Here is a 16,595-nt window from a genome sequence, read left to right as displayed (position 1 = left end):
TTAGAAGCTGAGGAAGCAATTGTTGTGATGTGTTTATGCCAAGAAAGGCTTGATGTCAGGGTAATTCCAAGAAGAGAATTCTCATCTTGTCTGGAAATTTGAGTGTTGTCAAAAATAATACTGGGAGAAAATTGTTCTTTTTTGTAAGAAATAAGATAAACTGAGTTTTACTGGTATTGAAATTGATGAGGTTATCTGAACCCCCATTGGAGGATGGCTTAGAGATCAGAATTGAGGGCAGTGGTGGTTGATGTTCTGTTGGTTGTGGTGAGTCATGTAAAGTAAGGTTTATCAAATGGAAGACAGGAGTACAATGTGTTGTCATCTGTAAAACTGTGGATTGGGTTGCAGGTTAACTGAAGTAGGTCATTGATGTATAGAAGGAAGAGAGTTGGTGGGAGAACAGAACCTTATGGAACCCCGGCATTAGTTGAATGGTGAGAGAATAAGGAACTGTCTACAATCACACTGTGCATCCAGACAGAAAGCTGGCAATCCAACTGCAGAAGCCCTGATACAGACCAAATGATGAAAATTTGCTTAGTAATCCCTTGTGCCAGACCCAGTCAAAAGCTTTGGAGATATCAAGTGCAACGACTTGAGATTCACCAAACTTTCCTATGGCATTTGTCCAGAGATGGGTGATATATGTGAATAGATCTCCTGTTGCTCAGCGGTGACGAAATCCAAACTGGTGGTCGTTTATTAGCTGGATGTCTTCCAGGTAGCATAAGAGTTGCGAATTGATGGTTTTCTCCATTACTTTTGACAGGACTGAGGTGAGAGAGATAGGGCAGTAGTTAGATGACAGTGATTTGTTACCCTTCTTGGGAATGGGTTGAATATAGGCCAATTAACATGCTTTAGGATAGATACAAGTGGAGTAAGAGAGTATATACAGGCAACATAGGATAGGAGTTATTTCTGGTGCACAAGCCTTCAGGACAATTGGAGGAATGCCATCAGGGCCAGGAGACTTTTTTTTTTTTTGTGGGTGGGTGTCTAATTTGGACAATATTTTTCTTATCTGTTTCTGGCAAAAGGATATAGGGGGCTTTGTATGCTGGACATCTGGAATGATTGGGGAGCATTTATAATCATATGCATTGGAAGCAAAGTGTGAAGTCTGGAGATTGGCTTTTTCTGTGGGTAATGATGCAATAGAACCATCTGGGTCTATTGCATCATTATATGATAAGGGTCGGAATAACGTTGGGCGAAAGTTGCGACCAATTGCTTTGGCAAGAAACCAAAAGGCTCGGCTGCAAGTTTCCTGCTTTTTCCTCTTTTGTACTCTGTTTTGGAAGCATTGATAGTTTTCTTGCATTTATTTTGGGCTTGAGTATAAGCACTAAAGGAGGATGGCATTCTTTATTTGAGCCAGTTATGGTATACTTTTTTTCATTTGTACAGCGCTTGGCACATCTTTTGGAGAACCAAGGTTTAGTTAGGGGATGGCAGTTCAAGGTAGTGTGAGGAATGTATGTTTCCATTCCAGTGAGGATTACTTTGGTGATACATTTGGCATATGTTTGGGTTGGAAGGCCAGAAGCAATAGTCCAACCATGCCAAACTACTCTTGTATGGGAGTAGTTTGACATTGTTGCATGTGGAAGGAAATGAGCACTAGATTGTTGTTAGGATTACCTAGGGGGCCCACTACATTCACTGTGTATTTGGAAAGGTCATTGGTAAGGAAGAGATCTAAAGCATTTGGGGAGTTTTTTGGATTATCAGCTGTACTGGTTGGCATGTGAACAATTTGTGTAAGGTTGTTAGTGATGGCAAATGTGTCAGCATCCCTGCCTGCAAGATCTGTACTACTGTGAAAGCCATTGGTGTTGTGGACATAAAATCATCATTGAAAGTGGGACTGGAGAATATCAACTTTTAAGGAGAGGAAATTAAAGAGCTTAGAGTGGTTGGTGGTATTAGAGGACCGAAAGAGACAACAAATGAATTTGACTGAGTCAGGAAGGGATATTTTCAACCAAAGAAGGTCAAATTTGGGCGATTCTAGGTTGGGTGCTCTCTGGCAAGGTATGTCAGAGCGGATGTATGTGCAGTGAAAATAGAATGAAATAAGTACTTCAAACTGCATTGTACCTATTCTTTGCAAACCCTAGCAATATGAAATTGCATTGAACTGCATAGCTAAGTTACTGTTATGTACTAGTAAAAAATTGTATTTTTTTAAATGTTTTATTCTACTTTTACATTAAGCTGGTGATGTGTAAAAACCCTCATTATTGTAAATTGCTTACTGCACACACACATACACATACTACTCACAAGGTCCTAAAAATTATATTGGTAAGTGGATATCCTAAATACACTTAAAGACGCAATAAAAAACTGTCTAGGCTTGAAGGGATGAAAATAACAGAACGAGAACAAAGAAGCAGTTTTTAATTTGAATTGTTCCTGTATCAGGCAGAATTTCTATTTTCACCTCGCATGGATCTTCATCTTGATCTTCATTTGTCAATATAGCAACAAGGTGGTGCTCTGAAGCTTAATAATTAAAAAAATGCTTTTTAAAAATAAGCTGACAATGTTATTAAAATATAATTTATTCTTAGGTATAATCAGTGGTGAGCTATGAAAATCTTAAAAAGGGCTCGCATCGTCGAGGCCGAGCAAATAAAAAAAGCCGTATTTCACACAAAAACGTTTATTAATACAGCTTGTGTACAAATGCCAATCAAAAAGTATGAGGGGACAATCAGCCTGTAAAGGCTATCATTTTTAAACAAATATTTCATGATCTAAACATGAAATATTTGCACACAATCATCTATGTTAATTTATCTCACATAAGAAAAACATTTTTTAACTATCAAAATATAATAAGAAATAAAAAAATCAGAAATCAGAAAATCTGGAAATAATCTGTGATTAATTTTAAAACCCTGTAAAACTGCAAAAATTCTGTAGTTCTGCCAAATAAAAACAGTTGCCATAATTAATCATTCGGATACCAGGAAATATCAAAATAAATCGCTTTCATCAAAATCAGAAATTATACTGCTTCAATCCCTGAAGACAACATATATATATTTGAAATGTGAATTTTGGGAGATTTGCCCATCCACATGTAATCTATTTATCTATGCTTAACTTTTCATTATTCTTTTGAGTTGAAAAAAAAAACTCTTTTGGGTTTACTTTGGCCTGTTTAGCTAATTTTATCTCATAATCTGATTTGGCCTTTCTTACCAAACTAGTCGCCCTTTCTTACTTTGTACTACACATGAGCATATTGATCACCTTTTTCTTTATGTTCCCTCAACAGTGTTTTTTCAGCTCTTGCTTTATATCTCTACTCATCCACTTAACTCTCACTTGGTTCATACTCTTGATCTTGGATTTGCAGTCTGATACTGCTTCTCTCAAACAATCTCTGACCATTTCCCATGCACTACTGACGTTCTTTCTTTGTAGTTTCTCACGTCATGGCACTGCTCCACGAAGTCTCCTAAGTCTGTTATAATTACCAGGTTTATAGTTCTACATGAACCATTTCTTTACAGAGAATTTCATGTTTAGCAACTTCCCAGAACAAGATTGCGTGGCCACTCTTCCTGATTGGAGGAAGAGTGTCTACTTTGATTATGGATATATATCCTGATGCTGTTGCCAGATTCAGCACTCTCAAACCTGTGGTCCCTTCTATAACATGATGTTTCAGGTAATTATTCCTTAGCAACTGTATAAATTTCACTTCCATTTTACCATGCTCCCTTTCCTTCTTTCAATCCCCATAGTTGAAGTCTCCCATAATAATTGTTCAGCCTGCACTCATTGGGCTAATCTGTCAGGACATGCCATCTACATTTTTCTGTGGACTTTGTCTATTTCAGCAACTAACAATATATTTTGTCTTACTGGCCTCTATCTCACACCAGACAGCCTTAAATGAGCCATTCCCCCGACCTAAAATCCTCTCTACTTCCTGTCATATTCCTTCTATCCTCCCTGAAAAAAATACAATACCCTTTACATTCTATCTCTGTAACTATATTATCTTCTGTCAACCAGATCTCACTGATGCCTATCATTTTTGGCCAAATCGGGCTGACCAATGCCAAAAATTCCTCTCCCTTATTTCTGATACATCTGGCATTACTGTACACGCATTTCAACATCCCCTTGGGCCTACAATTAACAGACATATGTTTGATTGCATCCATATGTCATCCATCAAATTTACTCCATACATCTATAAACTACACACCATACCTCCTGCACAATCTTCTCATTGATTTGAGCAATCATGGTCCTTCACAATTCTGTCGTATCATACCAAGGCAGCAGCCTCAGTATGATAGGACAAAAGTATACCCATTCATTCCATATTTTCTAGAACACTACATCATGCAAAATCCCTCATCCTAAACTTGGTGGAAGCTTTTGTTGCCATTTTCCTTGTAAGCATTGGGGGGAGAAATGAAAAATCATGAAAAAAAAAAAAATCTTTCTAAATGATATCCCGCATTAAATTTCTGAAACAAACACACGCATGCTCAACTTATAGTCTAAAGCAGTGGTTCTCAACCGGTGTTCCGTGGTAGGTGAATAGGTGTTCCGCGAGAAGTTCTGGAATTTGTCATTTTTCAATTAATTTGTCAGCAAAATTAATTTAATGATGGTTTAATTGATGTTAATTATTAATCAAGAATTAATTATCAATTATTGATTAATAATAAAAAAATCAGCTAAATTGCCAATTAATTATTAATTTATACATTACAAAATAACCAAGGTGTTCTGCGAAAATTTCAAGATTTGTGATGTGTTCCAAAGTCGAAAAAAGTTTGAGAAACACTGGTCTAAAGTAAGTAAGATATAACCAGAAATAATTACTAATATTCACTAAAATAAAAGGCATCTGTAGGACATGCACAACACTGTTTTTACTCTGCTGCGCTCAATTAATAATGTCAAGATCCTTTCTACTGCATTCATTTTTAATGATTGTGCCATTGATGCTATCTTCTTGCTCCCCTAATTTTCCTCATTCATTTCTGTGATCTGTCAAATGACTGTTTTTTCTGCTCTCTTTGGGACTTACCAGTTAGTTAATTAAATGATCACATTACTGATCCTGTCACTCTTGCTCACCAGTGGATTTCCTAACTAACCTTTGCACATAAGCCATGAAATGCTTTGAGAAACTTACATAGTCACTCTTGAATGTTTCCAGGACATCTTATCAGATCTAGCATAGAGGCTTTACCAAATTACTATCTTAAGGTCTGCCTTCCGTACTTTGTATTTGGATTGTCGGTTTCTTCTTGTCTCATCAACTGGAAATCCTATCCATAGTTTTGCTGACTGTGCAATCCATTTCTCTTGATTTGCTAAATCCAAATGATTTGAGGCTTCAAGATCCTGATGCTACCCAAACAATACCCTGTCTTATTTCTCTTAAAGATTTCAGGTCATTTCCTGTTCTCTTTGATGATATTCAGATTTCCAGTTAAGATAAAATTTCTGTTCTCAGATTAACCTACATATTTAGCCTTTTCACTATTTTATTCCACTTAAAACACTGCTTCTCATATGTACAACTGCTAATACTGTATAAGTTTTAAACCTGCCCAACCTTAGAACACTATTCTCACATTTTAAATGTGAACCAAAAATCTACCTAAATCCACTCACTCTCTCACAGATTCACTCCTTACTCATAGTACAAGTAAGTGCTCTCTTTCTGCATTATGTCCTTATATATATATAAAGTTGGACATAGCAATGACAACAACTATTAGATGATGATGGTGGATGTTTTTTCACTTAGCTATGCTACCAATTATATATTTGTTTTAATCTTTTATCCAAGTGTAAGCAAACAAAGTTTGTGCCTAAAGTATTTTCAGGACTAGGGCAACTCGTGGTTAAGGTAGTATAAGTTCTGATCACTTGCAATAGTATCCCATAATGTTGCGCATTAATGGAAGGGTCACTACCTAGACTGGTTTCAACCTTTATTGCGGTCTTGTCAGTTGGAGCCAGACCTAGAAGTGGTGATACTAAGGTGGAAGTAATGCAGAAGTTATATCACCATATATCAGTTGCCAAAAGGTGTCAACACCTTATTATTAAAATTCTCTGGATTAGGGATAGTTGATGGAGGTTTTTTCACTTGGCTATTATTATATTGGTTTAATCCTTTATCCAAGTGTAAGCGACAAAATTGGCACCTGATGTATTTTCAGGACTGGGGCAACTCGTGGTTAAGGTGATCACTTGCCTTATTAATATTAATCTGATCAGATAATTAATCTGAACACTTGGCTTAGTATCCCATAATGCTATGTATTAAGGGAAGGGTCACTACCCAGGCCGGTTTCAACCATTATTGAGGTCTCATCATAATAAGGTGTTGACACCTTTTGGCAACTGGTATATGGGGATATAACTTCTGCATTACTTCCACCTTAGTATCATCACTTGTGGGTCTGGCTCCCACTGACGAGACCTCAATAAAGGTAAAAACCGGTCTGGGTAGTGAACCTCCCTTTAATGCATAGCATTATGGGATACTGAGGCGAGTGATCAAAACCTATACCACCTTAACCATGAGCTGCCCCAGTCCTGAAAATACTTCAGGCATAAACTTTGTTTGCTTACACTTGGATAAAGGATTAAACCAAATATGTAATTGGTAGCATAGCCAAGTGAAGAAACCTCCATCAACTATCTCTAATCCAGAGAATTTTAATAATAAGGTGTTGGCAACTGGTATATGGTGATATAACTTCTGCATTACTTCCACCATAGTATCACCTACACTAGAATCAAACTGCTTATCTACAAACTGATGGTTCATCCTATACTCACTTATGCTTCTCCGGCTTGGAGCCATACCGCTCATACTAATATTCTCAAGTTACAATGAGTGCAAAATAAATGTCCACGAATGATTCTAAACGCTCCATGGTTCATAAGAAATGTGCAACTCCATCGAGACACAGATGTCCCCTATAGTTACACTTTCCTGCAAACTATAGCAACAAAGCTCTTCTCAAAAGCATCTGTACACCCCAACAAATTGGTTCAACTAGCTGCAAATTACCATGTAACGGATTACTTCAAACATAAAAGACCAAAAGCCATCTTAAACTACAATTCTGATGTTTAATATTCAAGCCCACTCAGGGCGAACAATTGGCTCATAAATTCTTCCATTCGCTGTTTCGCTATCAGATAATGGGGAGTATGAAAAGCATTTTGCTTCACCATTTATGTCAGAAATCATTTGTCTTTAATCGTTAATCCTTAGTATCACCACTTCTGGGTATGGCTTCCACTGACGAGACCTCAATACAGATCAAAACTGGTCTGGGTAGTGACCTTTCCCTTAATGCATAGCATTATGGGATACTAAGGCAAGTGATCAGAACTTATACCACCTTAACCACAAGTTGCCCCCAGTCCTGAAAATACTTGAGGCGCAAACTTTGTTTGCTTACACTTGGAAAAAGGATTAAACCAAATATATAATTGGTAAACTAATCGCACCATAATTGCTATTCGACATTCATACCTAATTCAGCTTCAAATTTATTGAACCAACCTATCATTCTACAGACTGTGACCCTACCATTCAAGAAACAGTGTAACGTTTAAAACAGTTTAAAATTGATGGGATGATGCAGCGTTCATTTGCAAATCCATTAACAAGAGATTTGAAAAATAAAAATTTCAGGTTTTAAGAGAAGAGAAACACACATATACTTTATGCAGGGGCACACTGGCCATATGTGCGATGCACACAGGCATCAAAGAGGAGGAAATACTTTAAAAAAAAGTTTTTTTAAAGTGTTTTTTTTTATTGGAGGGGGGGAGATAGGGGTGCTAACTAAAGTTTTGCACACAGGCGCCAGACACTACTGGCGTGCTACTGGGTATAGGGGTGCCAACTAAAGTTTGGCACACAAGCGCTGGACACTACTGGCGCCCCCTGACCTTATGCTTATTATGAACATACCTTAGAGCTTGAATAATCAGAAATTTATTACTTTTAAAATATTTTTATGACTGGTACATTATATATTTTACTACAAAAAATTGATTTTTTTTTTTAAAAATCTTTTGTATAGGTTTGTAAATGTTGAGCTATGTAATAATAGTGGCTCTACACCTCTCTATGGAACTGTGCTTCTCGAAAATCCCTGTTCAGAATTTGTTTTAACTGTCGAAAAATTACATAAGCTGGTATGTTTGTTTTAAATTTTTGATTTATTTATATATATATATATATATATTTATTTATTCCCATTAACGTATTGAAAGCATTACATTATTCCTGAAGAATAGAATATATTTTTTTAATTCATGTTGTGTAATTAATAAACCTTGAACTATTATTGCCAACTTATTAAATCATCCTGTTACTAACACAAAATTATTTTTATTTTCCTCTCTCTCTCTCTTTCTTATTCTGTTTAACATTTTTACTATGGAATAACCCCTTACAATATCCATTTTAATCACAATTGGGTTATGGAGTTCCACTTCCACCTTATAGAGAGATGATTATCTCTCCAACAGGCTGCAAGTTGTCTAATTATGAGATATGGTGTGTTATGAAGTCTTTAGGTGGGATGGTGTTCATCATCCGGAGACCACCAACCTTTTTTTGGTATAAGCTCTTATAAAACGTGCTATAGGTTGCCAACCTCTCACAGTTGGATTGACATGTGTACAGTAGGCCCACACAACAGTGGATGCCACAGTCGCAAAATAAAACCCCAATTGACCATGGAAAAGTCCTGCCCATAGTCAAATAGAATCAGTACCATTTTTAGCTCATTAATGCAAACAGCAAAATTTCAGAATATTCATATCTTCATTTGCTGAATAAAGATATTTTTAACATAACCTATCTCACCAGCATCATTTAATAGTTGTTTTTCATAGCAATGACAACAGCTATAAGACTAAGAATATTTACTGTTAATGTTTACTTTGACTGGCTGCTGAAAGACAATAGCTCAAAATATAGCTCTTGTGAGTAGCATTGCAAAAGCATTCCATAAAATCTTTACCATATTCTATTAAATATTAAAACTAGAAACATATGGTTACCTGTTAGGCAAATAAATGCCAGAATTGCCTAACATTTACCACAATAATTATAGATAAAATCTGCAAGAGTTAGTTGGGACATACAGAAGGGTCCAGTAAACTTACAATGTTGTAAGAAGAATCTGTTTACAAAATCTTGTAGCTCACTTTTTTGTTTAGATATAATTGCAAAACTTCAGTTGGACATAGCTTTGAAAGTTGCAATAAGAGGATGCTGTGTATATAATTAAAAGTATGTTCAAAGTAGAGTGTATACTAGACACAGAGATTTAGTTCTTGCCTAGATAAAATCAGCACGTGTTTGATCATCCAGGTATGGGTGGGGGAGAGGGAAGGGAGTAGAAGCATCTTCCTCTTACTGTCATGTAATCTTACAGTTATTAATAAAATTTATATTGCAACTAGGATTGATAATCAAAATTTCATGGTTAATCAAAATTTTGATTTACCATCCTAATCTTAACAATAATGGCAGCATAAAAATCCCAAGAATTTGGATGGCACATTGTGAAGGTTGAAATATCCGGTGATTATTTTGGTTTATATTAAACTGAAGTGTTTCTTTAACACGGTAGTTGTTTCCATAATGTTTACGATGAATTCTCTTCACCGTGTAACCATGAATGAAAGGACTAACTAGAACAATCTTAAAACAATAAAAACCATTCCTTTTATCTGAAAATAATAATTCTTGTCCTGTGATCTTCCACCTATTAAGTCTTTAAAAGCAAAATTGCTTTTAACACTAGAAAATGTGAGTTTATGAAAGAACGCTATTTTTCTGCAGCTTTCATAATGCATATAATCAATATGTATAATATTAATATTGCAATATAAAATAAGCTAAAATTACTGTATCATCTAATATCTATGTATTCTATTGGCATGATTGTCTGAGTTGTTAGTATATCAACAGGAGAAAAAATATATATATATATCACCTATCTCTGGATAAATGCCTTGGAGAAGTTGAGTGAATCTCAATTGGTTGCACTTAGAGTTTACTTTGTAGGAAAGCGTTCACCTACAAGACATCTAACTCTTGTGTAGATTTTGTGACTTTGCAACATCATAGCAAAGGTGTGTAATTTTATAAACTATCAATTTTTGAAACTTTAAATTTAAATGTCAAAATTCAAAATTGCTTGCCTAGTTAATATAACATAGCAATTAGACTCATTAACCATCCTTTTCATGCGAATGAGAAGAGGTTAAGTCTTCATTAAAAAGATGGATAATAATACGTCATTATTTATACAAAGCAGACCATAAAAAACTTGTGCTTTGAAACTACAAATTTTGAAGGTATAGGATTATGGCAACATTATTATACCTTAGAAGGTATAAACTCTGTATGTTCGCCTGTTGTGCATTTGGGGGGGGGGGGGGGTATAGTTTTCGCTACCCTAATTGTTGTTTCAAAATATCGGTTCTCACTATTTATGAAAAGTATGCATTGTGGTACTCTAGATTTCTCTCTGGTCTGATGAGAATCAACAGTTTAAAACAGCTAACAGTAATCTCTCAGTTATCCGACCACAGCAGAACAATCATATGCTGTTCATATAATTGAAAAATTTAGATAACAGAAAGTATTACATGGTGTTATATTAGAAGTAGTCAGTTGGCACACTAATCCATTCAAGGGTTAGTTAATTGAAGGTTTGTTAATTCAGATGTGAGATAGATATAGACTCTTGGGAGGTGTTCCTATTTTACATAGTGTAATCTCAGGTCAGACAACTCCTGTTTTGCATTTTTGTATTTATGGAACACTTTTGAAACTTTCATGTATCAAAGCATAAATATTTGCCTACTTGGTCTAAAATAATGATAATGGAAAGCCTGTCTTAAGAAAATGCAATAGATATGGCAAACATTTAGTTAAAAAAAAAAAAAAAAAAAACTAAATACATAAATACATTAAGTTGTATTTCTATTAAAATGTACCCTATATTGTTCCTACCAGTTTTTTTTTAGTACAATATTCTCCAAATTTCATCAGAATCTTACAAACATTTTTTTTAAACCCTTCGAGATAATCTCAAATGGAAATAATGCAGGAAGATTTCATTAATGATGAATGGCTATTATACTTAAATCCCACTGATAGCCAGATCAAGAAGCTTAATAATCTCAGTGACACTGTTTCTGGTTATATGAATTATTTACATGAAAACACAAGGCAAAGGTAATAATTAGAAGGCCATATAATTCATATAACTATAGCATAAGTTTCTCTTAAAAAAAAAAAAAAAACTTTCTGGTTGAGAAGATGATTTAAAGAAAAAAAACTTAAGACAGACTTTTCATACGCATCCCCTGAGTTTAAATGGTTTTGCCAAGACCACATTGGTTGTCCTGCTTATTATAAGGTTTATCTAAGTATTTGTCAAATTTACTTTCTACTTCCACAGGAAAATCTTTCACTCATAGATCACAAAACAAAATTTGTGATCTATGTTTGAGTCCCTCTGATGTTATTAACAGCTTAGCTATTGTCACTTTTTTTTTTTTTTTTGTCAACATTCCTTTATCAGATGCTGTCAAATTACTCAATCGAGATTTTCCATCTGATATTATCAGACTTTTGATTCTGTTTTCACTCCAGATGTGTTTGTTACCTTTCAAAATAAAGTACCAACAAATTGAGGAAACAGCAATGGGACGTCTCACTCACACTCGTTGGCTACTTTATGAAACACTTCAAAGATGTCTTTGAACAATGTTTCTCTAGACCTGTGGTTTGGCCCAGCTATGTTAACATTTTTGCAGCTTGGAGTGGTTCTTCTCCTGATTTAGAACATTTTGTATCCAAAGTAAATGTAGTTCATCCTCAGAATTGAGTTCATATTAAAAAAAAAAGACAATTTAAAAAAAAAAAATGCTACCATATATTCCAGCATATAAGTCGACTTATACTCCGGGTCAAAAATTGATTGCTTTCCAAGAAAAAACTAGTACATATCATACTCAGTTAAATTTATTAGCAATATACAAAAAGGGTAAATAAGTAAAAATATTTCAACTTATATCAAATTTATTTACAGAAAAAATTATTTACATGTTATATAATTATTTATTTACAAAAGAAAATAGGTAGGTAACTAACTACATAATTAAAATTTAATTTTCTCTGTCTGAATGTATAAAAAGTTCATTGTACTCTGGTTCTGTAATTTCTTCCGGTATATCGTCATATAAATTGTATTCGTTTTCTCCATCAGATTTAGCATCAATTTCTTCATTGCAAACAAAATCATCTTTCGAGCCATCTAATTTGTTAGATATAGCACATTTTTTAAAAGATTTTATTACTGTATCTAGTTTTATTTCATCCCATGCTTTTGCTATCCATTCACACATAGTTATCAAAGATGCATGTCGCATTTGTCCTCCTTTTGTGTAACTTTTCTCTCCTTCTTGCATCCACACATTCCACTGTTTTCATAAACTATCTTGAAATGGCTTGTTTATATAAACATCCAACGGTTGCACTAGTGAAGTTAACCCACTTGGAATCACTGCCATATTGGTATCATTCTCTCTTAATAAAGATTTTGTGCTTTCCGTTAAATGGGATTTGAACATGTGCCACACTAAAAGACTGTTTGGATTTTTTAATGCACCTTTCGTATTGTTTTTCTTTTAAAAATTATCATAGGTTTTAATTTAGTACCATCAGCCATACAAGCAAGTACAACTGTGAAATGGCTTTTTTCATATCCAGTTGTTTTTAAAGAAATAGTTTTACTTCCTTTCAGTTCTACTGTTCTATTCCCAATCGTGTCAAACATAACTGGAGTTTCATCCATATTTCCAATTTGAGACAATAAATAATTTTTTTGCTCTCTTTTAGCAATTATAAATCTTTTAACTAATTAAGTTTATATTAGTTATATAATTTTATAATTAAGTTATTATAAACTTAATAACTTATCATCCAAATCCTTTGGCAGCTTCTGTGCAATTTTCGTTTTTAGTCAAAGCACTACATTTTTCCTTTCCATAAACTGGCTACACAAACTCACTGTAGCTTTGAAGTTTTCGCTGTCCTTTTTATTTGCTTTGCCCTACTTCAAAGTAAATAAACGAATATTATTTCTCGTTATAACGAGTCCATTTTGGCGATTTTCTCGAACCCAATCCGCAACATTATTTTCCAGAATAGGCCACTTACAAATTTCTTTCCGTAATGCGCACTTATTTTTTGGCATTTTCATTATTAAAGTTTCATTTTTTCTCCAATCGCGAACTAGCTTTTTGTTTACTCCAAACTGACGTGCAGCAACACAGTTAATATTTTCTTTTCCAAATTTAATCACTTTGCACTTAAAACTCGCATCATATTTCATTCTTTTAAAAAGAGCCATTGCACTTTAGTTCACTATTGGTCAACTGATCAATACGAAATAAAATTTCTTTTGTCAACTAGGTATTTTATATCGTTTGCTAAAACAATAAATTTAGTTTAATCCTTTATCCAAGTGTAAGCAAACAAAGTTTGCGCCTGAAAATATCTTCAGGACTGGGGTAAGGTAGTGCAACACCAGGCAACTCCGAGCAAAGGTGAACCAAGCTCTCATCACTCCTTGTCACAGTATCTCCCATAATGCAAAGCACATCTCCTTGCAGACATAAATACTTCTGTGCATTAAGCGAAGAGCCACTACTCAGACTGGTTTCAACCTTTATTTAGGTCTCGTCAATGGGAGGCAGACCCAAACGTGGAGATACTAAGGCAGAAGCAATAGGAGAGGTCATATTTACCTTCAGGAGTTGCCAACAGGTATACCACCTTATTATTGAATTACTCTGGATTTAGAGAAAGATGTTGGAAGTTTATTTTTCACTTGGTTAGACTATAATAAATTTAGTTTAATCTTTATCCAAGTGTGAGCAAACAAAGTTTGCGCCTGAAAGTATCTTCAGGACTGGGGTAGGGTGGTACAACACTGGGAAACTCGTTGCAAAGGTGGAGCACGCTCACAACATGCTTCTGCCTGGTATCTCCACTCGGGCCTGGCTCCCACTGAAGAGACCTCAATAAAGGTCGAAACTAGTCTGGGTAGTGGTCCTCCCCTTAATGCATAACATTATACATATCCACAAGGAGATGTGTTTTGCATTATTGGAGATACCGAGATAGGAGTGTTGTGAGCTTGCTCCACCTTTGCAACAAGTTGCCCAGTGTTTTACCCCCTTACCCCAGTCCTGAAGATACTTTCAGGCACAAACTTTGTTTGCTTACACTTGGATAAAGGATTAAACTAAATTTATTATAATCTTCATTGAAGGGCTCGGTGACCAGTTAATTATGACATGGCAACCTAAAATAAACAAGCAGCAGGCAGTGATAATTAACTTATTTCTTACCCCTTGATAAAATATGTAGAATATGAACCATTAATAGTGGATATTAAAACTTTGGAAAGTTGAGAAAGAAGTTTTTATCTTCCCAAACTATTTCATTGCACTGATTCTAACTGAACACATTTCAGTTGAGTTGCTATCATATCATATGATGTCACTGGCCCTATCCATCTGACAACATTTCAAAGCCAATTAGAATTCAGAAATGCAATAATGTAGTTATGTATAGACCTAAGGGTTTTATGTTATTGAGAGTTTCTATGATACCTAATGTTTTCAACATTTGCTTATAATGGCAGAGAAGAGATTGCTTTTTCATGGATGCTCAGGTTTAGTAGACCATGCCTTGGATACCCACCACAGGATCCACATGAGAAATATCATCTTACATCACTGAAGCAAGAACATGAGGCACTTTTCTTGGATTCTGCTTCAACCCTCATAAACTACCCCAATCTTAACAAATATGGTTGCATCAAGCTCATCTGGGAAGCCTCTCATTCACAGGCAATCAGCCCAATAGCCAAGAACACACAATCAACTCAATAAGTAGGACTGTAGTCCCCTTCCCCCCATGTTTTTCAGTCTTGCTTACTAATATATATTTGTGTGCAGGTATCTATACTATTCTATGGTTCTCCTGATGATAATTTATCTTGGACAAAATATTGGAATTAATAATTAAATAGCTATTAAATTTTGTATGTTACCATTTTCTGAAATAACAAAATTGAAAATGAGAATCAATGTATAAGCTTAAACACCAGAATAATAAGGCTGTACATATGTTCTGACTTCCAAGTTGCTAGAGACTCAGCTAGAGTCCATGGCTGGAATAATGAGATACTTCTCTAGGAGAGTGGATCAAGGGCAGAAATAAACAACCAAGAACAAAATTGATAGCTCAGTTTTTTTTGGAGGAGCAATTGTGTAGCACAACTCCATTAATTTTGTTATCTTATAAAATACACATTATGTGATGCTGATCATTTTTATTTTGAATATATTTCAGATAGCTCCTATAGGGGAACAGATTTCTTTTTCCATGAACTGTTAAGCAGATATATGCGTAATTTGTTATTTTAATTTCAAAAATGCAATTTGCAGTTCTTTCAACTTACAGCTTTCACACAATAAAATATGTGTTCAGTTTTTAACTAAATACTGATCAGGTCAGAAGACAGGATCAAGAAGAGGCTAGATATTGTGTAATTCTCTATAGTTATATATGCTCAGAAAAATTATGCATATTTTGTGTGTTAAAAAAAATACACCAGATGTCCATCAACTCCTACCCAATATTTATCCTTCTAGCTCTGCAAATTCTGATCTGCTCTTTTTAACATGTCTTGACACTGCTCATGTTGGAAGTTTATTTTCCACCTGGTTAGACTATAATAAATTTAGTTTAATCCTTTACCCAAGTGTAGGCAAACTTTGTTTGCCTACACTTGGGTAAAGGATTAAACTCAATTTATTACACTGCTCATATATTGTCTTCTATTGCTATATCTTTCATTCACATATATCCTTTCCTGACTGAAACTTGCAGTGGCTATCTCCTAGAGATCAGGCTGCTAATTGTTTAAAAATATTAGAGAAATTTTTGTTTAATCTAATGAATACAAGTTGTATTTAACTATTTATCATTTTCTTTTGTGGGTATGTATAATATATAATATATATACTCTTTTAAAGGTTGCACTCATTTTTGAAGTTCAAGAAAGGAAGGTTACCATTTACAGGTCACGAGAGAAAAAGGACAAACTTCAAGACTTAAATCCTAGTGATCTTCTTAAATTAAGTTCTTCAACATTATATGTGTATGTAGAATGAAACATTTGTTCAATTAGAGCAGTTACTGTGCCCTTAGATTGCTGTACAAATAAATATTTTTAAGCATTTGGTGTCTTTCCTTATTTCTGTTTGCTGTTATCATTTGTAAGATATTAAATATAAAACAGATATGAGAACATGCCATTGTCCTTTGAAAATGGTGCACTTAAGGTTGACAGAAAGCAAAGTCATTTTTCCATAAGGATTAATATAATAGAAGTAGATGAAATTTTAAAAAAATTGTAAATACCATCTTGTCTACATTTTCATTAGTGCTGATATAATTACAT

At 34.6% G+C, this 16,595-nt stretch overlaps 1 protein-coding gene across 3 annotated transcripts in view; it reads left to right on the top strand.

Annotated features, from left to right (window-relative positions):
- IleRS (Isoleucyl-tRNA synthetase) overlaps positions 1-16,371 on the top strand; it is a 410,216-nt gene extending 393,845 nt beyond the window's left edge. For all 3 annotated transcript variants that reach the window (XM_090401998.1, XM_090401999.1, XM_090402000.1), the window contains exons 30-31: positions 8,109-8,223; positions 16,168-16,371. In XM_090401998.1, the coding sequence (XP_090258124.1) occupies positions 8,109-8,223; positions 16,168-16,305 (253 nt within the window). In that variant the 3' untranslated portion in view covers positions 16,306-16,371. The remainder of the gene's footprint in view (positions 1-8,108; positions 8,224-16,167) is intronic.
- Positions 16,372-16,595: the final 224 nt, after the last annotated feature.

This window comes from Typopeltis vanoorti, chromosome 12 (genome assembly GCF_054136105.1).
Source record: "Typopeltis vanoorti isolate ZY-2024b chromosome 12, IOZ_Tvanoo_1.0, whole genome shotgun sequence".
Classification (NCBI taxonomy): Eukaryota; Metazoa; Arthropoda; class Arachnida; order Uropygi; family Thelyphonidae; genus Typopeltis; species Typopeltis vanoorti.
The sequence above is the reverse complement of the archived record's forward strand: the minus strand, read 5'-3'. Positions and strand labels throughout refer to the sequence as shown.